This window comes from Penicillium concentricum (assembly GCF_028827145.1).
Source record: "Penicillium concentricum strain IBT 3081 chromosome Unknown utg000002l_segment0_segment0, whole genome shotgun sequence".
Taxonomy (NCBI): Eukaryota; Fungi; Ascomycota; class Eurotiomycetes; order Eurotiales; family Aspergillaceae; genus Penicillium; species Penicillium concentricum.
In genome coordinates, this window is record NW_026622755.1 from 5265863 (window position 1) to 5289032 (window position 23170).

Consider the following 23170-nt stretch of genomic DNA (forward strand, 5'->3'; position numbering starts at 1 on the left):
TCAATGAGATTGTTACCTTTTACCGCTCTGGAAACCCCCTTGATTCCCGAGGGCATATCCTGGCAGAATCCCCGAACTTCCGTATCTTGCTTTATTTTTCTTCTTCTCTCTCTCTTACTCCCCATATCTTCCCCATCGTAGTCCGTGTCGTCATGTCTGCTCATGGCCACGCGGACTCTGAGCCCAAAATGGAGCGGCACTCTCCGGTAAACGGCAATCACTTGAAAAATGGCGATTCGCGTACCTCCTCCCGATCGCCTCTCCCTCCGAAAAAGGAGTCCTCCCCCAACTCCGACGTATCCGATACAATGAAGGAACACATCGGCGAGATTGTCCTCAAGCAGGAACCGGGTCAACCGCCCAAGCTGTCTCGCAGCTCGTCGCAGAAGGTCGCGTCGCGACCTCCGCCGCTGTACACGCACCTGCCAGATAGCACCCAGGATGCGCTCGCCACTTTTGAACAGATCCCCGGCTGTATCTACGCCAACAAATACATGGGATACACCGAACATGCTATGGAATGCGATTGCGCTGAAGAGTGGGGTAAGTTTGGTTTTCGAGTAGCTTCGGTGTCTTCTTGTCCGATTCCCAACAGGACATCTCTCACTTTGGGCATTGACTGAACGTCCCGCGAGCATATCACTGATCCGCTCTGTAGACCCGAAGATTGGTCAAAATATCGCGTGTGGCGAGGACTCAGACTGTATCAACCGCGCGACCAAGATCGAATGTGCAGGCGACTGCGGCTGCGGCGCCGACTGCCAAAACCAACGGTTTCAAAAAAGACAATTCGCACCGGTTTCCGTTATCAAAACAGAAAAAAAGGGATTCGGATTGCGCGCGGAAAAGAACCTCGACCCGGGCGAATTGATTTACGAATATGTCGGTGAGGTGGTGGGAGAACAGCAATTTCGGAAGCGCATGAGACAATATGATGAGGAGGGCATCAAGCACTTCTACTTTATGTCCTTGAACAAGGGCGAATTCGTCGATGCGACCAAGCGAGGCAACCTGGGACGATTCTGCAATCACTCGTGCAATCCCAACTGCTATGTTGACAAATGGGTTGTGGGCGAGAAGTTACGGATGGGAATTTTCGCTGAGCGCGCTGTTCAGGCCGGCGAGGAGCTGGTTTTCAACTACAATGTTGATCGATACGGTGCCGACCCCCAGCCCTGCTACTGCGGGGAGCCGATGTGCACGGGATTCATCGGCGGACGCACTCAGACTGAACGTGCCACCAAGCTGTCGAATGCGACTATCGAGGCTCTGGGTATTGATGAGGCCGATGGCTGGGATACTGTGGTGGCGAAACGCCCAAAGAAGAAGAAGATGGAAGAGGATGACGAGGAGTATGTGGACAGCGTGCAGCCCAAGTCGCTGGATGAGGATGGTGTGACCAAGGTCATGGCAGCTCTTGTGCAGTGCCAGGAGAAGTGGATCGCGGTCAAACTGCTGGGCCGTATCCAGCGCTGTGACGACGAACGCGTTCGCAATCGCGTGGTCAGAATGCACGGATATCAGATCTTGAACTCCCAGCTCGCTCAATGGAAGGATGACCAGAACGTGGTGCTGCAGATCATGAACATCCTCGACGGGTTCCCGCGACTCACCCGGAACAAGATCCAAGACTCCAAGATTGAGACGAACATCCGGCCGTTGACGACCTGTGATGATGAACGTGTCGCGAAGAAAGCAGCCGCCCTTCTCGAGAGCTGGGCTGGGCTAGAAGTCGCCTACCGAATCCCGCGTATGAAACGCGGCAAGGACGCGAAGCAGGCAGTGAACCAGTTCGAGCGCCGCGAAACTGGACAAGAGCAGCGCCAGCGATCTCTTACTCGCTCTCCCTCCCCTGTGTACGATGCTCCTCGTGGACCAGCGCAGCAACGAAGAGACAGAGGTCCTCAGCGGCCTAGACAACCCAACCGTCGTGGTCCTCGACCATTGCCTGAGGGATGGTATACTGCGGAGGCGGAGGGTCGCGTTTACTACTACTCTGCATCAGGCAAAACAACATGGGAACGGCCAACTCAACCTGCTGCTCCTGCAACTCCTGCGCCGGGCCAGCCTGTCAAAAATCAAAAGAATTTGGCATTGCAGAGTATCATTGACGGGATTATGAACACCCAGGAAGACACACCCTCCGATCACCGAACTGATACACCCGTGACTCCTCAGCCTTCCGCCGATCAACCGGAGAGAAAACACAAAGATGGAGAGAAGTGGAGGAAGCTTCCGTTGGAGAAACAGAAGAGGATCTACGAGAACACTGTGAGTATCCATGCAGCACACGGGATACAACCGGACTAACACATCACAGCTTTTCCCGCATATCAAGCCCGTGGTGGATCAATACAAACACAAGATCCCTGACCATCACCTGAAACGATTTGCTAAGGAGGTAAGATCATAGACCCTCACTTTCGATTCCCTTTCTCCTGAGATGTAATTATACTGACATTCCCCATTAATAGACTGCAAAGAAGCTCGTTGAAAGCGATTACAAAAACAATCGCGTCAAGGATCCCACCGCGAAGATCTCAACGAAGCACCAGCAAACCGTCAAAAATTACTGCAAGACGTTCTTCCGCAAGGCCGCAGCCAAATACGTGGATCGCGAGAAGCTCGAGGGTGAGAAGTCGCACGATGCCACTCCAAACGCCGGAAACGAGGTCCCTAGCACAGGCGACGATGAAGCCGGCGCCGGTGCACCTGCGAGTTCTCCCCTGGAAGACGATGACGCCGCGCCCCTCAAACGCAAGCGAAACGGAACCCTAAATGTTGACGGCGCTGAAGACGGAGCCAACTCTCCCTCCAAACGACAGAAATCCACACCTCCTCCGCCTCCTCCCCCGCCCCCTCCAGCGGATCGTCCCGAAGATGATGCCGACGGTGACACCAGCATGGGAAACACTGGAGGTAACCCTTCACCTCCGAAAGACGACTCCCGCGCTGGCGTCGACGGCATGGAGATAGAAGCGGAGAATGAACCACAAACGGAGCAACCTCAGATCAGTATCGAGGGACGGGTGTAGGCAACTCCAGCGGTTCTTGTCTTATTTTGTGCTTGTGCATCAATACCCAAAAGCGAGTGAAAAAGCGAGAGATTCAGAAGGAGGGATTGAAACTGATATCTCAACAATCTGCATTACTTTTGCTTCTAACGTGTTCTTTTTGTGCCATTTTTATCTTTTTTTGCTTTCTATGCTGTCGTCAATACCCCCGGGCCCAAGTGCCACTATCATACATAGTTTGCATCAATTCAGCCTGTCTTGAGCTGTAAGCTTCATATGCTTTCCAAGGTTTCTGGAGATCTATAGCATACATACGAAACATCTACTATATAAGAACAAAGACCATCTCGATGATCGACATTGTCAAGTGTCAACATCTATATCTCGATTAATTTTTTAAATATAATCTTTGATACCACACATTCCATCCATCATGCATAATTCATTCGAGTATATGCAAGCACAGGCATTACAGACTCCCAAAGAAAGACCCATCAGACCGAACAGAGCAGAGAACACAGAAGCCGAACAGGGCCAAAAAAAAAGGAAGTACCAGTACTCTCAAATCAAAAAATCATTCCAGCGTGAAAATAAGAACAGGACCATGTACTGTGAAGAGACCAGAAGTGAAATCTATATAAGATAACAAAATCTAGTAGAAACTCTCCACAATACTATCCTTATTAACACCGGCACCACCGGCACCACCGGGAGCCATCTCGCCAAGTCTGAACACAGACTCGACAACGCTCAGCTCGGTGGCGGTGGTGTCGAGACCGGTGATGGCGAGCCAGTCGTTGACGACCATGCCGGCACCGACGACGGGTGAGCCGCGGTTCACACTGCCTGCAACGAGGGGAACTTGCAGGAGGGAGGAGAGCTCGTCCTGGTCGCGGATTGAGGTCTTGGGGTGCACGATTCCACCTTGGTTGGAGAGGGCCATGTAGGAACCTGTGAGGACGTTGTCGGCTACTGTTTGGCGGAAGACTTCTACGCCAAGGACATCGGCGATGCTGGGAAAGAAATATGTCAGTTTTGGAAGAAAAAGCAAAGAAGAAAGTTTGGATATGAATGGAATTGTGAGAGCGGGTTTGAGGACGTTGTAAATTTTGGATTGGTACTCACATCTCCTCGGTCTCACGCTCCAGATCGGGGTGCACGATTGCAACGTGATCGTTGCAGCAAATAACATTGCCAAGCGCGGAAAGGCGCTCTTCTATGCGTTGGATTTTGACTTCGGCTGGAAGCGTGTTGCGCAGGTGTTGCAATTCTTGATCTGTGGTGGTTGTGGGGACAAGGAGACCTTTGCGGTTACTGAGGGCGAGATATTAGTATTTGCGTTTTTCTTGTATGTTTCCTTCTTGGCGGAAAAAGCTGTTCGTTTTGAACTGGCTATGATCGACTTACCCGACGATTAGACGACCGACAATGCGGGTTCCGGCGATGGTTGCGTGGCAGATGGGGATGACATCTTGGAGTTCGGATTCGAAGACACTGCATTTGAGTGTTAGTTGGGGTTGTTCATGGGTGTATTGGGGTAAGGTAGAGATTGAGATTTGAAACAGCACGGCGTTGACGGTGGTATGCCTCAACACCCACCATTCCTATCAATGCCATCCCAAGTCCCAATCCCATCCTTCTGTATCACACACCTGTAGAAGTTCTCGGAAGCACCAACAGCAACGATAGCGTAGGCATTTGTCAGGCAAGAGAAAACGCCAACCCTAAATAGAAACTGTCAGCCCGAGCCCCAACGTTCTAGAACGCTCTTCGCTAGTATCTTACTCGTTCGAGTTCTCGAATTGCGCACGAACAGCCATGATGATCTGAGTATCAGGAAGATGTGCAAAGAGCAGAGTGAGAAAAAGTGTGCGGTGTGGAGCGGGGTAGCGAAAAGCGCGGAGCTAGTAGATGCAAAATCAACAGAAACAGAATCTGTCGAGTTTTATGAAATCAAGTATTCGGTCTGGGATTTGCAGAATGAAGCCGAAAGATAAATAAATTGGCAGAGACGTGCGATCCAACTGAAAAAAGAACAAAAGCTCGAACCAATCAGAGTGTCGCTTGAGTTTTGCCCCGCCGGAGCCGCAGAGGCGAGGTTGGTGGGTTGACAGAATGTACTGGTACTTGTTTCAGTATGGTGTACAGTATGGTAAGTTAAGTACCGGTACCTCACTTCTACTGACTCATTCTGTCTCATGCTGACGATGATTCATTCTACTTCAGTTCTAGTATACTCCATTTCTAGTATATTATTTATCATGTACTATTTACTAGTCATAGTTATACACAGCCACAGAATATAGGTCTTGGCTAGAATATGGCATACCATGTCAACCCCAGTCATACTAAATCCATACCTTTATACTTCCCTTTCATATATGAATACTATATGCATAACTATAATACCCCATCTCATATCTATATATGAACTTATTTACGCCACTCTCACTGGAAAGTGGACCTTGTCACAGCCCAGGTAATAACCAAAGACGTCGAGCTAATCGGTTTACTCAAGCAAAGAAATGGAAATCAATGCAGACCCTCTGAACTACGTATTTAAACTAAACCTCGAAGGTTCACTACCCACGCGCTTGATGGAGGTGTAGATTTAGTTACATATTTGAAGAAGATCCCTGATATCAGCCTCTAAGGGTGCTTGGTCTAGGTCTATACCATAGAGAAATTGGAATCAAAACACCGGGAATGAACCAAGTTGAACAGCTCGAGCAGTAAATTCATCTGAGCCCGATCTATCGTACATGGAGGTTGACTGGTATAGAAAACACAGTCTTAGCTTGTCTTATCCTCAACTGAACTATGATACGCGATCTACGTATGACTCTATGGGATAAGCAAATTAGTTAAATATTTCATGCGAAGGGAGATGCGAAATGGACAATGGCCAGGGTTGGGAGTAGAACTTGCCATCCTACAACCCTCGAACCGTCCCCGCACAAGTGCCGCAAAGATGACTGGTGCAAGTCATTAGTAGTAGGTCCTGTCATATCAACTTGAGCGGCCTTCTTCCTCGAGGTGGACGTTCCACCATGTATCTCGTATTCGAGACTTTCCCCAGATGACAGGGATATAGGACATGAGCCGGTCGACGGCTTGTTGTTTAAGCAGGTCCTGGGACGGTGAGATCCCCATTCGGGGGACTGCCGAGGGCTCTGGGAGAGGTAGAGTATGTGTGTTCATCTATGAGCAGTCACATTAGTTAGCATCATCTTGCATTTTGATAAAGGAAACGGACAGCCTCTCAGGACATATAGAGATGATACGCTATGCAGAGCACTCAAGTCTGTCCTGTTTGCACTAACCTGAGATCTTGTAGAGGCGATATGAGAATGATGCTTTGAAGTTGAGCACCATAGACTTGCCCAATTATAACGCACGATCAAGGATAAACACATGTTGATTCGCTTCTCAAGAAGCAAAAGCTCAAACCCCTCCCGCTAGAGGATCACGCAATAAGAGAAGTGGATTCCTTGTCCCATCCGTCCAGAAACCGTGTTTGCCAGGGTTCTCGACTCTAGCGATCTTATCATGTTTTAAGGCTTGCTTTGTCGCATATCTGCGTACAGCATCTCGGACCCGTTTGTTCTGCCTGAAGATTGGAAGAGAGTTGATTCCCTTGTTGCAGATGTGATCTGCAACTCGGTTAAACAGTGCTGCTTTGGCATCACGATGCAGTAAGCGTATTCTAGGGACTCCCTGATTGGAACCGTTTTCGAGTTGTGTTGATCTGTAGAGCTATATCTGATTGATGTCAGATGTTGCCGAGGACATACTTCCGTCTCAATGGCGGAAACCTCCCTTTTTCTCATGAGACATGAGGTCGGTCGGATAGAGTGGGGGAGTCCATCCTCGAAGTCGTTGGTGGATCGGCTTCGTCTCGGGGTTGATTTGGATTGTACTTATATAGGGCTGTGGAGTGGTTGAATATGACGAGCATACCGAGGTATGTACTCTGAAGACTTTCATAAGCAGTCTCTAGAATGAGACGTCCGATGAGGATGAGTCCAAGTCATTTTGAGGGATCAGGCCGGTGATTTCTTCCCGTTATCCAATGAACTTGATAGTCAGCTGCGCTGGAGTGGTTGTGTCAGTTATGATAGCACGGCTGGCTCCTTCCCGATTGAAGAGATGGAAAGGGTAGAAGAAGCGAAAGAGGTGAGAAGAGATGGAAGGTGAGGATGAGATGCGGCACGGTAGAGGTTTCCCTCGCCGACCTTCTGACATGCGGTGCGCTCACATCGAGCACATTCAAACGGAAAGAACGTCCTATCGAGGATTTCTTCTAGCATCTCTCTTATTGGGGCTTCTCTCACATGACTATATCTTGATTTGACTATCTATCACTGCTCACATGCTAACTACTTACTTGCTACTCACTTGTACTTTCAATTTGAATTGAATTTGATTGTTTTGATATTCACATATCTCATCACTTACTCTACCATTACAGAAATCAATTCAAAGAAATAATCTATTCATTTTAATGCCCTCCCCCCTATCCCCACTCAGGGGGGAGGGCATCGGAACTAAACGTACAAAAAAAGAATTGGTATCAACTGCGGGGAACGCTACACAAACATCTTGGTACAAGCCGGCGGGTCTAGTACCCGCGCGGCGGGGGCGGGGGTGCGATCCGGGCGGCGGCGGGAAGTACAGGGAGGGCGCGTGGCCCTGGGGCATGTAGCCTGGCAGGGGCAGACGCGCGAAGTTCGAGCCCGGGGGAGGGGGGCAGCTGCGGCGGCCCGTTCATTGCGAACGGGTCCGGCAGGCCCATTCCCAACCCCAGCTGCTGGCGGGCGGGGAGAAGGCGCCGCGGCTGCTGGGTTGGGGTGGGCCGTGGGAGAATGAAGGACCGCGGGTCCGTTGGCCCGTGGCCGTGGAGGGAGGAGGGAGGGGGCCCAGGGTGGGCGTGGGTGGGCTGAGGGAGGAGAGCACGGTGATGGGTACCGGGGTCGGTACGCATCATTGGAAGATGTTGGGGCAGGGGCTCGGTCAGAGCCGCATCTGCCAGAATGGAAAGTGCTCGTGGGTGCACTGGGAAATCTGCGGCGCCATCATAGCTGTCGACCTTGCCAGCCGCCTCTTGCTCCTTGATAAAGGTGGCTGCATGAAGCATGCTGCCGAAGGCATCCTTGGCGCAGGTTCGCAGAGCATCTTCGTCGGTGATTTCTGTTGGTGCGATCTCCTCGTTCAAGCGGCCCATCCGTACCCTCTGGACGAATTCATCCCACCCCTCCTCCGCTGCCACAAAGTCAACTGCCCCCTCCGGGTCTCGAACTGCTTCGGCTGCAAATCCACGCTCTACCTGTCTTACCGCCGTCTCGCCGTCTCGGAAAAGGAATTGCTTCACGGATTGTTCTGAGTCCGATGTGTCGTACTGGAGACTGATTAGCTGCATACTCGTTTGAGATGTCTTCGGAGTACTTACTTCGGTGTGCTCATCATCCTCGGCCACCCTGCGGCCCTGGATCAGGGCCATCATCTTGCCCATGAGCATTGTAAGCATTTCCTCTTGAACTTGCTCGATGAGTAGCTGTTTCCACGAGTTAGAATCTTTCAATGATAAGACAAATTAGATCCAAACTTACATTTGAGGTGTTTTTGATGATGTGAACATTGCCCTCATACTTCCGAGTCTCCAACTCAGTGTTCGCCTTGTACTCGTTGCTCACTCTCTCAACTGCCTTTTGTTCGTATCTATCCAGATCCCGCTGGACTTGATCGAATTCAGGACATTCTTTGTGAACATTTTTCTCGCGAGCAAGCCTATTCATGTTCTGCTCGGCCATGAAACTCAGCGCAATATGTTGCGCTTGTCCAACCTTCTTGAACAGCGCAGACATTTCTTCCTGGCGAGTTTTTGTCGGCATGGATTCTGGAGTAGGCGATGGGGTGGGACCACGCCAATTTTCAGCGACGTCCCAGATCTCGTCTTCGATTTTCTTGCCACGTCTGATAATGGTGGCCCTGGCACGGCCACGTCCTCGACCACCTCGAGACTTGGTAACTGCTGCAGGTCGAATTGGGCCGACGAAGCCACCGCGGCTTCCGCGACCACGGCCCCGGCCACGTCCTCGACCGCGGCCGCCACGGGCTCCTCGACCTCCACGGCCTCCTCGAACGGTAGGGTTGTAAGCAGGGGGGTCGAATTCTTCTGAAGGAATAGGGATGTCCTCGGGAGATGTTTCATTTTGGGTATCAAGCTCCATGCCATTTTGGAAGTGGCTCTCTGGAGTCTCTTCGAGTTCAGTCTCGTCAATTCGCAACTTTTTGTTCATAGTATCCTCGGAATCAATATCCGGGTTTTCATTTTGCAGTTCAAGTGACTTCCGCTTGCGCGCAAGTCGGGGTGAAGACACCGCACTGAATGGCGCTTGTTCAATCTGTGAGATATTGGGACTTTGCCCGACGGGAATTTCCTCAGCCTTTGCTTTGGCTGGATCAGAGATATCGTTGATGTTATTGTTCATTTCATCAACCATGGCATCATGGTCAATTTGGGTAGCTCCAGGCGACACGGGGGCTGAAGCAACCATGCGAGGTTCAGGGGAATGAGAAGTTTTTTGAAAGGGAGGTTCGGACTTGAATCCCTCATCATAGTGGTGAGAGTCCATGTCATCATCTGGCTCGGTGATTTGATTATCAACGACCTTGGTTGGCGAGACATCTTCTTCATAAAGGTCATCGCCATCCGGCTTCAGTCTTGCTGACTGCCGGGTGGTCCGCGAAGACTCAGGAACAGTCCGAGGATGCCGAGGACGCCGAGTGCGAGGGGTCTCTGGATTTTGTGAGACCGCACTGGCGTTTGCGCTCTCATTTTCCTCATGGAGATCATCCGAATCAGCTTGTTGAATTAGTTTGAGTGAAGGAATTTTGAATTTGATGATACGCGAGCGAACTTCTGGTCCGCTTGGTGATTCAGAAGGAAGACGACCAGGGAGACTGGCGCGGCCACGGCCGCGACCACGTCCTCGGCCTCGACCTCTTCCACGAGTAGTGGGAATTGCAATGGTATCTATACATAGGGTCAGAGATTGGACCGATAGGGCAAACCTGTATGAACTTACCTTGTGCAGTTCGCCCAGATCGCGTAGAAATACTAGGAGTCCGGGCAACAGGCTGTGCAGCCGCGCGATTTTTCCTTCTTCCCACCATCGCTGTTGTCTTGAGGAAAATCAGTTTTTGAACAGGGGAAAATCCAGTGACAGCAAGGGGGGAAATCAGGGAGGGAAAGTTGAATAGATCGAAGAAGACATCAAAATTTCAAGAACGTTTCATGAATACAGTTCAAAGGGGGAAAATGGTAGTAGAAAAAGGGAAAAAAAAGTACACGCGAATTGACCAAATGCAGAAAGGAAACGTCACTGTTGGTAGCAGTGGAAAAAAGGCTTGGCAGGGAAAAGCGCGAAGTAGACATAAAACACGCGATCAAAGTTCAGATCAGAAGATCAAGAATCCTAAAGATCCCAAAAGATCTCAAAGGTTCAGAGGTCCCAGTCCAAAGAAGCCAAGATCAAGGAGACAGGGTTTTAGGGGAAAATAAAGTGTGGGGGGGGAATTGCAAGGGGGAGAGGATAAACGCCTCAAAAGATTCATGAATCACTTACCAAAGCGATGGATAAGGGAAAAAGATGCGAAGTAAAAAAGGAAAAAGGCAGAGATCTACTGCAGGATTTGACCGGGTGGATGGGGAAACGGGGCCAAGTAAAAAAAAACGGGGGAGAACAGGGTAAAATAGAAGCAGAACAGGTGTAGAAGTCACAAGGGACACGAGAATATGAAAATGATTAAGAAACTTGAAAGTAGAAAAGTAGAAGTCGAAAAGTAGAGAGAAGATGGAGAAAGGAAAAAAAGAGTCGAGGTAGAAGAGAAGAAGAAAGGGAAAAGGTCAAAACAAGTTGATTATGGGAGAAGCTGAACCTTGGATTCTTCCCAATATATAACGGTCTATAACATAACAATCTAATCACTTTCAAATTCTCTATTCAAATCTATTCTACCAAAGCATTGTTCTTATTCTTAGCTCTATTCGTCTGTCTATTCAGATCGATTTTTCCGCTCGGCGGAGGCTCGGGAATAGCCACAATAGCACAATATAGCATTCAACCTTGAATAGACTTATTCACCTCTCTAACTTCTGCCTAGGAATAAGTGTATACTACTGTCATGTACCCCATATGTGTATCTCCGATCCCCCAGCCACTTCCGGCACACAAGTACCGGAGTATTTGGGAGTATTTGGATGATTAGTCTACGTGTCTAGATGGCTTATATTGTCTGTCTTCTCTCTGCCTTGTGCATATACGTATTCATATTCAGTATAATATTATATTCTTTGTTCTATATTCTCTTCTATATTCTATTCTATATTCTATCCTATATTCTAACTATCTATACTATCCTCCCTACAGAAAAAAATATACGGACCCACTTAGTCCAGGAGTAACAACGCATGCGGACTTGCAATGTACAGTACAATCAATGTTATTGGCTAACACAATGATTATGAGCATTTCCAGGAATATACTACAGAGTATGCAGTATGCAGTACTATTTTGTAATATCTTCAATATTAAAGAATTGTCCTTAGTGACTACTATCGTATATAAAGCCTTTCTTTTTTGCCACAGGGCTATCTAGTATGAATAACATGGAAAGTCAACTCAGTATAGAGTAAAAACATTTCAAGAGACTTCCAAGTATCATCCAATCCATTTAACAAGAAAATATAAATGGTAAATTAAGCACATTGCTACACCACTCCAATATATACTGTATATTCACCGCTCATATATGCAACCACAACTCATTTCAAAAATATCCAATTATACCATCCATTCCCTATTTACACAAAAAGTATGGATATCCAATCATCCACCCATCATGTACAAAAAAAAGCAAAAAAGTCAGAAGAAAAAAAGAAAACATTGCAAGTCATGCAGATCACGATGTACCAAACGGTAGATCAATCACTTTTCATAAGGGGATTCGTTCAAGTCATATCTTTTCTCAGAAGGCGAATGCACAAAACTACCTCGAGTCGGAGTCATCCTAGGGCGGAGTGTCTCCTCCGACTCTGGCAGCGGGGAAGGCGAACGCATCGCCTGGTCACGGAGGGAGCGGGCAGATCTCATGCGCGTGATCGTCCCCGCTGTAAGGGTCTGCCCCGCGCTCGGTGAGGCTTTTACCATTGTGCCCGGGGCAAAGGTTGGAGATGGACAGGGGCTTGTTGATCGAAAGAGAGGGTGGATGTTGTCCTCACCGAATGGGTTGTATTCCCACGTTGAGCTGTTGGAGCCGGACTGTGTTGGGGAGTCGAGGCGGATTGTTGATGCTGTTGGTGAGGGCATTGATGGGTGTACTAGACTGTCTAAAGAGAGTGCGGTTGGTGTGTTGCGGCGCAGGCTAGGCATGCTGCGGATGCTGTGGGTACCTTGAAGGAAGGGGCGAGTGTCCCGGTCTGGGAACGTGTCTGGCCTTCTATCCTGTGTTGGGGATGGGCTTGGTGAACTGTGGGTAGATGATGTCGTGTCGATGGAGGCGTTTTTCCCTTCCTTTGTGCTTGAAGGACAGAGTGTTGCGTCTGAGTAGCGGCTGGACCGCCGAGGGAATTTGCGAAGTGAGGATCTTTTAGGCTCGAATAGATCGGACAAATCGCACACTAGAGGAGGGGATGGAAGATAATTTGGGGTTTGCGGGATATCCTTGAGCTCTTGGGAGTAGGCACGCGGCCATTCAGGATTGGGTTTCTCCTGGGCTAGTGTCGTGGCAAAGAATCCGCAGTACAGGCCTTGTGCGAACACTGATAGTGCCCAGAACACAGAACGAACCACAAATACCGAGGCTTGAGGACTCTTTGCTATTGTTCCAGCAGATGCCGCAGCGGCAATAAGTAGATATCCACCGGCGGAATAGATCAATTGTCGGCGGCTGGTTTGTATACTTTGGTGGTGCAGCAGACCGAGGGCAATCAAAGCCACGACGCTCACTGCACTTAGGATAGTCGAGGCCACATCAGGCGAGGCTTTTGAGGTTGCGTAACAGATACCATTAAGAATGGTGACAATGAATGTTGTGAGCAAGGAGGCTGCCGCCAGTGAGTAAGATAGGCGAGACATGATAATGGAAAAGAGAAAAAGACTTGACGAAAGAATGGCCTGGAAGTATATCAAAAGAGGGTATGAGAGTAAGAGAGTGTGTGGATGTCAAATGTTGGCAGACTGCCAATCCAAGACGTTTATCCAATGCACGCAATGAATGTGAAGGAATCTGCCGACTTCATGAGAGGAAAGATGTTCATATTTATGAGTTGGGCATGTGTAGAGAGCCCTGGAGGGTTGCAACACGGGACGGGCGATGCGGATCTCAGCGTGGCTTAAAAGTATATCGGGGAAGCTGCCCGTCTCAACCTGTCGATTTTTCCCAGAGATCGGCCTGATCCATCCTTCCGGCATGATGGTTAGAGTCTACAGATAAGAATCGGCTTGACAAGGATAATATCGATTGGCTGAGACAGAGAGATCCCGCTGGAGATGCATAATGTGTGTGGATATTGGCAATTGTCGCCTTTCCATTGAGGCGAAGCGATTGGGCCTAATTCTGGGGTAGGGCCCTGCCAGTCTAGACCCGTCATGCAGAGTAGAAACCTTGCAATCCGATAATTTGGTAAATCTCACTAACAATGGCGCTATTTATCTGATCCATCAGTCTGGTGGCGGATCTTCTCTCGATCCCAGTAGTGTAGACCGGATGTGATGTATCTCTCTCCCCCTTGCAAGGGAAAATCTCCGCTGGATTTCGGTTAGACCAGAGCTAAGTATAGTGTAAGTTCAGGCAAATTCAAAATTGCACTTTGTATTTGTGTACTTCGTAGATTTTATAGATCCATATTCTATACCGAGTAGACGGGATATCATGACCTGTCGTGCAGGATGTATGGAGTATATAGTTTGGATTGTCTACCTGTGATTCGGTCAATTTCTTCAATGTTGCGTGAAGACATTTGACGCATGCAATTGATATAATTTGTCAAATTTAATTAATAGATTGTGTATTTTGTGGATTTCACATATGCATCATCTTGTGTGGGTACAATATGTGCAATGTACAACGTCCGTGCTACTTACTTGCGAGGCAATAGTGGCGCTTAATACTGGGTTATATAGGAGTTCAAAGTGCTGAGGATTCTTTCTCCAATGGTAATACCATCTGGGGACCCAAGTTGGACACAGATCTGCATCTCCGGCCTATTGACTCTCGATGTCTGTCTGAGATGTTGTCATCGAGGCGCCAACAGGCAACTAGCTTGGAATCAAATCGGGTAGGTAGACCTGAACCCATTCTATAGGCATATGTGCACCGTATGGAGAGTGAGCTGTGCACAAAAACAACAATAATAGCCTAATTAATATCAAGATCTTTGAAAATGTTGAAAGTTGCCCTGAGAAGTTGTCTGGTAGAGAGGATAGTGGCGGTAAATCCGAAGGCGGTCACCGTACTCGTTTGCTATCGTCGTCACTCTGAATACTCCCCTCCTACTTTCTTTTCATTCTCTTCGACTTTTCTTCGACTTTATCGCTGAGAGGATCCTTTACATCAACTACTCCTTCTTTCTCCTATCCCAATCCGCCATATATTCTCCCTGCCCCTTTTCTCACTGGTTTTACTTAAAAGCGGCAAAATGAAGCTCACTTTCAAGGTACGAAATCTTGCCTTCGGGGCTCTCACAACCACAGATTGCTGACAATCATCGACCACAGGACCTGAAGCAGGAGAAGTTTGTTATCGATGTCGAACCTTCTGAGACTGTACGTTTGTTCCCTTTGCTACAACTAGGCAGCGTCATCGAGTGCGGGGCTCATCTATTTAGGTTCGCGAGGTCAAGGTCAAAATCGCCCAAGAGAAAGGCGAATATGAGGCAGAGCGCATGAAGGTCATCTACTCCGGTTCGTATTTCCTCTCCTGATAGACAAATTCTCCATCCACGGTGCTGTGGCTAACCATCGCTTTTTTCTCTTTGTAGGAAAGATCCTTCAGGATGACAAGACAGTCGAATCTTACAACATCCAAGAGAAGGACTTCCTAGTGTGCTTGCCTTCAAAGGTATGGGATAAACCTTGTCTATGAGTTCCGATGACCGAGCCCAAACTAATGGATTGATGCTCAGCAACCCAAGGCCGCCGCCTCCACCGCTTCCTCACAAGTTCCCTCGACCCCAGCTGCCCGAGCTCCTGTGTCAACACCCGCTGCTCCCGCGGCTCCTCATGCTGCCTCTGCGCCTCCCCCTTCTGCCATCCCCGCGACCCCCTCCCCGGCCGGTGCGACTCCAGCTCCATCGAGCGGTCCTGCCTTCGGAGATCCTTCCGCTCTCACCATGGGCTCTGCTGCTGAGGGAGCGGTTGTCCAGATGGAGGCAATGGGATTCGCACGCACTGATATCGACCGTGCCATGCGCGCTGCATTCTACAATCCTGACCGTGCCATCGAATACCTTCTGACCGTAAGCTTTTGTTGGAAGTTACACCTTGAATCTTTGCTAATGATCGTGACAGGGTATCCCCGATAACATCCAGGAACAACAACAACAGCGACAAGCCTCGGAGCCAGCCCCTACCGGTGCTGCCCCTGCTGCTCCCGCCGCTCCTTCCGGTGGCGATGAGCCGCACCTGAACCTCTTCGAAGCTGCCGCTCAGGCCGGCGGTGAAGGTGGTGGCCGGTCTCGCGGTGCTGCTGGTGCCGGCGCTGGTGCCGGTGCCGCTGGTGGCGAAGCTCTCGGCAGCCTGGAGTTTCTCCGCAGCAACCCCCATTTCCAACAGCTTCGTCAGCTTGTCCAACAGCAGCCTCACATGCTCGAGCCCATCCTGCAACAGGTCGCCGCTGGGAATCCTCAGATTGCATCAATGATCGGACAGAACTCCGATCAATTCCTGCAGCTTCTAGGCGAGGAACTCGAGGACGAGGAGGGTGCTCTCCCACCCGGCGCACAGGCTATCTCGGTTACGGAAGAAGAGCGCGATGCCATTGAGCGTGTATGTTGAGACCTCCCTTCTATCTCATAATTTTATAACTAATCCACAACTAGCTGTGCACTCTGGGCTTCCCCCGCGATTCCGTCATCCAGGCCTACTTTGCCTGCGACAAGAACGAGGACCTCGCCGCCAACTTCCTCTTCGATCAGCCTGATGAGGATGAGCAGTAGAGAATCCAATGTTCTCTCTCGACTTCTTTTCTTCCTCCCATACTTCTCCCCTTTAACGTTATGTTCTATGATGAATACCAAGCATGCTGCTGTTTGAATTGATTCCCATCTCTCCTCACTCCGGATCCCTTTCTATGAATACGAATCAGTGCTCAGCTTGGCGTCTCTGAGTTTCTGCTTGCTGAGTATGGACTTGGCTTCTTTCCATCCCGGATTCTCCCTCTCCCCCATCACGCCTGTTATGTATTTACCTTAATGGGCAAAATGGGACCTGTTCGCTTACATATAGAGTATGTGAGTAGTTTGTGTAAGACTGTAGGGATAGGTGGCGAACTTGGATATGGTCATCTGGAATGGTGTGGTTTTCATTGGTGGTCACGCGCATTTTATATGCAGGTAGACATGTGCAGATGACCTGCGAATGGAATGTATATATCTGCATGATTGGAGAAGTCTATATCCACTCGGGACTTGGAGCCGCCAGGCCCAAATCCTCAGAGTAATATATCCCCACACAGCATTTCTAGTTACTTGTATGTCGTGCCGAGGCCTCTCAATACTGTCTTGATCTGTATAGCCCTTATCGCTCCTTATCGGATATCCCTTTTATGGTCCGTGGACAGGTATTTTTGCGTGTCTCCTGAGATCCTCTTTATATATGTCTTGTTGATGTCTATTTCCCCTATGATAGATCATACCAGCTGACCAGCCTAGACAGGAATGAAAAGTCAATAAATAAATTGGACCAGTACTACTTACATATGGGTAGAGGTAAGTACAAATAGACTAGAACCCCAAAGATACCAACTCGACGCCCATCCCCAATGCAAAAGGTATCTTATGGACCCAGTAACCCTAAAATGCACCGAAAATATCCAGAGAAAAAGAAAAGAGATATTGCAGTCCATATCCAAATGAGAATATACTTCCCAAATACCGAAGATGAACAAAATACAACGCCCCATCCATGAAGATAGTACGTCCATGCACATGCAAAAGCAGAAGATTATTTGCAAGATCTCCGCACAGACCAAACACCCAGCCCACGACGCCCAACAACCCGTTTCAGGGTCGGCAGGATCCCGTCTTCGCCAATGTCCATGTCATCCAAGTTGAGGTGTTTGCGGTACGACCAAAGTGGATAGAGCTGTAAGTTCAGATCTTGGCTCTGACGCGCAGACACGTCGTATGGGTCTAGGAAAGCGGCTGATATAGGCGCGACTAGGAACACAGAAGATGGGTTCGAGCAGCTGGGTACAACCTCCTCCAGCTGAATCATCATCTCCACACCTGACATCCCCATGAGATCCATTGTCTGGATCTCCGTGGAGTGGTTGTCCCCACCGAGAAGCCACAGCGGCGGTGAGTATGTCTTCCACCAGAACACAGTCGCGGAGGGTATGTGGTGTATAGTGCTGGACGTGACAATGTCGCGCATTGCTAGCTGCGTGGGGACGACGCCGCCTTGGTGGTACACGCCCATAAGGAAGCCCATGGCTGCGTTGAATATGACCCACACGACGAGGAGGAGGCGGGAGCGGAGCATGGGGACACAACTGAGGAGGAGGGGCACAGCTGGGAGGAGGAAGCGTGGTTCTTGGTGCGGGAAGAGGGAGAGAAGCATCGTTGCGGAGAGCGCGGATAGGGCGCGCACATTGCGCATCCAGTATGGTACCACCAGTGGCCAGTTAAAGAGGGAGGCTAGCATTGCTATGTAGGCTGGGCCGAGGAGTTGGAAGAGGTTTGCGGTGAAGTGTTGGTGATGGGGGTGGAGGCCGTGCTGGGCGAGGTTGGAAGTGTCTGTGTTATAGAGCAGGTTGTTGAGAGGGGTAATTATGGGGTTGCGGAAGGTGCTAAGGAGGGATGCTGTCGGCCGGTAGAAGGTTGTGTCTGTGTAGACTGCGACGAAGGAAAAGAGGAGGCCAAAAAGAAGGAATGCTGCGAGCGAGAGTGGCCTGGTGCAGATGCGGGGTTAGTATATGTGTATTGGTTGATGAGGTGGAGATAAAGTGTATAGAGATTGTCATACTTGCGAATGAACTGAGGCAGCAATTGCAGGCCTGGGAATAAAAGGAAAGCCGGGAAGGTGATGCGGTTGAAGACGCCCAGCACGGCGATGAAGGCGAGCAGGGCGTTGGAGAAGAAGGACGTGTGTCGCTGGGAGTATAGTTAGTGTGAATTATGTGCTTTTAAGCTTCATCTCTCTCACCTTATTGTCAACAATGCGCCGAATCAGAACCAGCCCCCAGGCAACCAACAGGGTCTCGAGGCTGTTGGAGAATGTGTGCGTCTGATATGTCCAGGTGACATACGACGAGGCCACCAGCACCACCATCGCGCGCCGATGACGCGGGGAAGGCACTAGTTCATAGATCGCCCAGTCCTCCAGTACAAAACTCAACAGGAACATTCCACCGCGCAACGCATAGTAAACCAAGTGGGGTGGGGGGTTGCCCGACCCGGTCTCGGTATAGAACCATTTCAAGAGGCTCATTGGAAGCTCGTAGATCGCCCATAGTGGGAATATGCTGCGAATGGGATGTTCAACGGTGAACTCCCATGGTAGCTTCGAAGGAAATGAGAATGTGCGACCTGCATTTTGGTGATCTAGTCAATATTGTTTTCCCCTTCGTATAGGGGATCCGGCAGTCCCGCGACTTGCGCTGTTGTATTTTTCTTTTGGAAAAAATGGCAAAGATTTCCACGCGTTTGCGCAGTCGCGGTATGATTGCGACTAATCGGATGATAATTGGACAGTTAAACACACCTGCAAAAAGCTCTGGGCCTTGGAAATTCTCATCGGGATGTAGATAGCTCGGCGAGAGCGCGAAGTACACGCGAATCACCAATAATAGTAAATATGTTCGACGCCACATGGTTGAGCCAGGGACATTATTGAAAATAAAATGAATGTAAATAAAAAAGAGGAAAAGGAGTGGAAGGGAGCTAAGAGAAAAGTAAAGTAAACGCGTATTAGGCGATGATATCACTCGCGTTAAGCGGTAAACTGGAGCGGTGGGGATTATGCGAGAAATTCAGATCTACCTAATTGGATATTATACTCCGTATACATCAAAATCTTTGTTAATGTGATTGATATAACTGTTGATTCGTATACATCTCGCATACGGCGTACACAGTACCAATGTATCAATGTACGGAGTAACTCTAAGACAGTGCAGTTGATAGATCGACAATCTTCCAATGATATAACCCACATAGTTTGCCCAAAATGACCTAGTTGCAATTAAACACATCTTGTTTGAGCATCGGAGGTCGAACTTGATATATTTGAATAGCTTTGGCCGTCGTCAGTTCTGGCGCGGAGTTCAAGCCAGGGCTTGCAGGCAGCATCCTAGGTTTCCAACTGTTAGCCTTGAAGATAATAGGCTACTAGTACATTTCTGGACAGTTTCTGAGTTGAAGCAAACAATGAGTCAAAGATAATCTGTATATTTTAGGCAACTGTAGGAACTAAGGCGTGGGGGCTGATTTGGAGCCTTGTTGGCCTTATTCCCTATACCCGTCGACCGACCGCCTTTGATAACCCAGAACCTCTTTAAACCTCACCACCCGTCATCTACTCGTTACGTCCTCGTCAATTCAACTGTCGACAACTTTCTTCATACCAACTTTGAAGACCTGATTACTTGCACCCAATAAATCCACTACACTTTTATTGCACAGTAACGTCCCCACCACTCAACCACCCCGCACTATCCAAAGTGACTAACAAGGCTAATTTCACTGAACATTAGATTCCATCTTGAACGTCATTAAACATGAGCGCCATCACCCTTACCAGCTCCGATGGAGTGGATATCTCTGTTGGTAAGCAGCCTTTCCACGCAGGTTGCTACCGCGAGTGGCGCTAATAGTTTTTTGAACAGAGCGTACCACTGCTGAGCGCTCCGTCTTGATCAAGAACATGCTTGAGGATCTTGGCGACTCTGGAGAGGCTATTCCCATCCCCAACGTGAGTATATACCTGGAAAAAAAGGATCAACATCCAGGAGATATGCTTACACCTCTCTGTTAGGTTAACGAGGCCGTTCTCAAGAAGGTCATCGAGTGGTGCGAACACCACAAGAATGACCCTCCCAGCGCCAGCGATGACGACGACAACCGTCGCAAGACCACCGACATTGATGAGTGGGATCAGAAGTTCATGCAGGTGGATCAGGAGATGCTCTTCGAGATCATCCTCGTACGTTCCGTTTTCAGACTTACTCCAGGCGCATATACTGACTGCTCCTAGGCCGCCAACTACTTGGATATTAAGGCTCTCCTTGACGTCGGCTGCAAGACCGTCGCCAACATGATCAAGGGCAAGTCCCCAGAGGAGATCCGCAAGACCTTCAACATTCAAAACGACTTCACTCCCGAGGAGGAAGATCAGATCCGCCGCGAGAACGAGTGGGCTGAGGAGTAAGTTGCTACAACGGTATCCTTTGATAGAATCACGCTGACATTTCTACTCTAGCCGTTAAATGGTGGTTTTTTTGTCTGTTGTCCTTTCTAAAACAGGAAATGATATCCTCTCGGCTGTTTACACGATGTGCAGCATAGCCCTTATGTCTAGCAGGGTGATGATTTTTTGGGGCGTTTATTTTTGCTATTTTGCTACCATGGTTATTTCATATGATTTGCAAAAAATCACTAGCTTTGCCAATGGCATTGGGTACAAGTTCCTCCTGAACCAAGTAGCATTAGATAGCGGGGTCGTAAAACGGGCCCCTGCTCATATTTCTATGACGACAAATGCCAAGTTGTAAGAAACATCTAGCATATCTAAAACGCAGATCCAAGCATGTACTACAAAGCGTGATACGAATAGTAACACCACGATCAGGAACAGACGACATAGAAATGTCCCCCAGGCAATGCCCCAATCAAAATCTACAGCCATCATGAATATCCCAAAAGTAGGCAAAAGGACATTCAATTCGATTCAATCAGATTTTGTATCAAAAAAGAAAATCCCCCGCCTCACCAGTCCTACAAGCCCGCCCCCAGCAAGAAGACAATCAGCCCCCAACACCAACAAAACCTTTTGCAAACATAACCCGGGCCTGCCATCCATATCGAATAAATTAGGCGTGTTAAAAATCCATCATATCCCCACTCGGAACCGTGGAGGAATGACGACCCATTGGAAGATTAAGAAAAAAAAAAGATAGGCACAACCCAAGCAAGACCCGGATCAAGATTGAATTTTTGAATTTTTGTTTGCAATTGCACTCAAGAGTAGTTCCACATCCACTAGCGCTCTCAAGTTCATGGTGAAGGCATGTTGTTCGAAATTCGGTTGTGGGCGTCACATCATGAAAAGGGTTTCGAAATAATCAAAAACCCTTGAACCACCCCGCACAGACACACTTCGGTTGCCATATGACATCGCGAGCTGAACTGGGGCTTTTGAGAATGGCCGGACGGAGGGTTGCGAATACTGAGGGTCCGCTTAGACCTTCAGGGTCGACTTACGCCAGTGTCGGCGCTTGGCGTTGTATCTATTATTCAGATTGTAATCAGCCAATGTTCGATCCGGTTGCGTAATTCCTGTCTGTTCCTCCATTCGTGGGTTCGTGCGGTCGGCGGGTGGATGGTTATGTGTATTTGCCGTTCCTCTCGCGCGTTTCCGGATCACTCTTCCCACAAATGGCGGACTCGGATATAATGAATTTGAATCTCGAACGGTGCGATTTACCTGATGGTGTTGCCGGTGCGCAGACGGATCCACTGGGGGATGGGGCGGTTCTGACGCTGAGCTTTGGCAAGCTTTTGCTTGGTGCGGAAGGTCTTGTTGCTCTGTGTGGAAAATGACGGGTTAAAATTTTGTTTTTCAATTTTTCAGAGGTCTGACTGTGGAGGGGGACGGCGACGATGGCGAATGTATTTTTCGAGGATGGCGTGAATAGGGTGGTTAACATACCGGCATCTTGAAGGGTTGATCGCGACGGCGAGCTTGTTGGATGGACGGATGAAGTGGTCGACCTTCGGATGTGGATGGTTTGTGTGCGGCAGGGCTTGGCTTCGCTTCGGTTGGGTCAGGTGATGTGGGACTGTGGCCTGAGGCTGCAAGGCAAGAACAAATTACGTATCGGGCAAAGATCCGCAAAGTGGGTCTGGCTCTATAAGTGTCCATGTGCTGTACAATCTCATACAACTATACAGTCCAGTATACGATGTACATTCATCAATCCATCTTTTATACCAGTGCCTGTCTCGGATAGCTATCAAAATTATTATACAGTCGAGGTACTACACAACCGCAATGCCCTGTTTTTAGTACTATGTACAAAAGCAAGATAGCTTGGAGACCTTACTTTGGAAGCTCGTAAGCTGTGGATAAACCTGTCAAGGAACTAGCAATTCCCGTATGGACTTTCATAATTCATCATCAGCTATTTACATATCTGGAGCAATAGAACGATCATAGCACAGAGATAAGCAGATTCATAAAAGAGCTCACTAGGCTAATGCCGCAGTAATCAACCCATATGTAATAGAATCAAGTTGGTGTTCTTCCTCAGGAAACCGTGGATTAAGAGACAGAACTGCTTCATTGAAGCAAGTAAAAGCCTGCTGAGCCAATAGCGCAGCACTTTCAAATGCAGGGGGATATGCATCGGAATCTGCCCAGTCAATCAACCATACTTCTCCATTCTGGTCCAGGATCAGGATTCGAGGACTGATGTCGTGATGAGTAATGACAAATTTGCTAAATTGAAATGGTGGGATATCTTTAGGACATTTGTTCACGCGCTTACAGATCTCAAGCTTATGGTAAAACCAGCCTTGAAGTTCCGTAGTGTCTTTGAATGGACCGGCGCTATAATCTGTGAAGAACCGGCCACGGAATGGCCCACCACTGAGGGGACCAGGCTGCACAATTGTAACAGACTGCATCTCTTGATCATGTCAGCAACCTGCATAG

General features: G+C 48.9%; 8 protein-coding genes across 8 annotated transcripts; 3 read left to right on the top strand and 5 right to left on the bottom strand.

Moving 5' to 3' along the window:
* Positions 1-152: 152 nt before the first annotated feature.
* Positions 153-3035, top strand: set2 (SET and WW domain protein; the record flags this gene model as incomplete). The annotated part of the gene is made up of 4 exons (XM_056723383.1): positions 153-543; positions 659-2271; positions 2321-2401; positions 2475-3035. The coding sequence occupies 4 exons, from the start codon at positions 153-155 to the stop codon at positions 3033-3035; spliced, it is 2646 nt and encodes an 881-aa protein (XP_056579633.1).
* Positions 3036-3666: 631 nt separating this feature from the next.
* Positions 3667-4834, bottom strand: N7517_005654 (translation initiation factor 6; the record flags this gene model as incomplete). The annotated part of the gene is made up of 5 exons (XM_056723384.1): positions 3667-4027; positions 4140-4328; positions 4422-4508; positions 4667-4738; positions 4800-4834. The coding sequence occupies 5 exons, from the start codon at positions 4832-4834 to the stop codon at positions 3667-3669; spliced, it is 744 nt and encodes a 247-aa protein (XP_056579634.1).
* A 2801-nt stretch (positions 4835-7635) lies between these two features.
* On the bottom strand, positions 7636-10190 carry N7517_005655 (uncharacterized protein; the record flags this gene model as incomplete). Its single annotated transcript, XM_056723385.1, has 4 exons — positions 7636-8412; positions 8464-8568; positions 8624-10050; positions 10103-10190. The coding sequence occupies 4 exons, from the start codon at positions 10188-10190 to the stop codon at positions 7636-7638; spliced, it is 2397 nt and encodes a 798-aa protein (XP_056579635.1).
* A 1814-nt stretch (positions 10191-12004) lies between these two features.
* Positions 12005-13153, bottom strand: N7517_005656 (uncharacterized protein; the record flags this gene model as incomplete). Its single annotated transcript, XM_056723386.1, has 1 exon — positions 12005-13153. One exon carries the CDS (start codon positions 13151-13153, stop codon positions 12005-12007), a length of 1149 nt encoding a protein of 382 aa, XP_056579636.1.
* Positions 13154-14715: 1562 nt separating this feature from the next.
* On the top strand, positions 14716-16233 carry N7517_005657 (putative UV excision repair protein (RadW); the record flags this gene model as incomplete). The annotated part of the gene is made up of 7 exons (XM_056723387.1): positions 14716-14733; positions 14795-14842; positions 14905-14980; positions 15058-15137; positions 15202-15534; positions 15587-16063; positions 16117-16233. The coding sequence occupies 7 exons, from the start codon at positions 14716-14718 to the stop codon at positions 16231-16233; spliced, it is 1149 nt and encodes a 382-aa protein (XP_056579637.1).
* A 1006-nt stretch (positions 16234-17239) lies between these two features.
* smp3 (glycosylphosphatidylinositol-alpha 1,2 mannosyltransferase smp3) lies at positions 17240-19109 on the bottom strand (the record flags this gene model as incomplete). The annotated part of the gene is made up of 4 exons (XM_056723388.1): positions 17240-18188; positions 18263-18390; positions 18443-18825; positions 19001-19109. 4 exons carry the CDS (start codon positions 19107-19109, stop codon positions 17240-17242), a joined length of 1569 nt encoding a protein of 522 aa, XP_056579638.1.
* A 906-nt stretch (positions 19110-20015) lies between these two features.
* Positions 20016-20665, top strand: skpA (SCF ubiquitin ligase subunit skpA; the record flags this gene model as incomplete). The annotated part of the gene is made up of 4 exons (XM_056723389.1): positions 20016-20064; positions 20124-20209; positions 20273-20440; positions 20492-20665. 4 exons carry the CDS (start codon positions 20016-20018, stop codon positions 20663-20665), a joined length of 477 nt encoding a protein of 158 aa, XP_056579639.1.
* A 754-nt stretch (positions 20666-21419) lies between these two features.
* N7517_005660 (60S ribosomal eL39 domain-containing protein) lies at positions 21420-23142 on the bottom strand (the record flags this gene model as incomplete). The annotated part of the gene is made up of 4 exons (XM_056723390.1): positions 21420-21743; positions 21941-22041; positions 22166-22295; positions 22706-23142. The coding sequence occupies 4 exons, from the start codon at positions 23140-23142 to the stop codon at positions 21695-21697; spliced, it is 717 nt and encodes a 238-aa protein (XP_056579640.1). The 3' UTR covers positions 21420-21694.
* Positions 23143-23170: the final 28 nt, after the last annotated feature.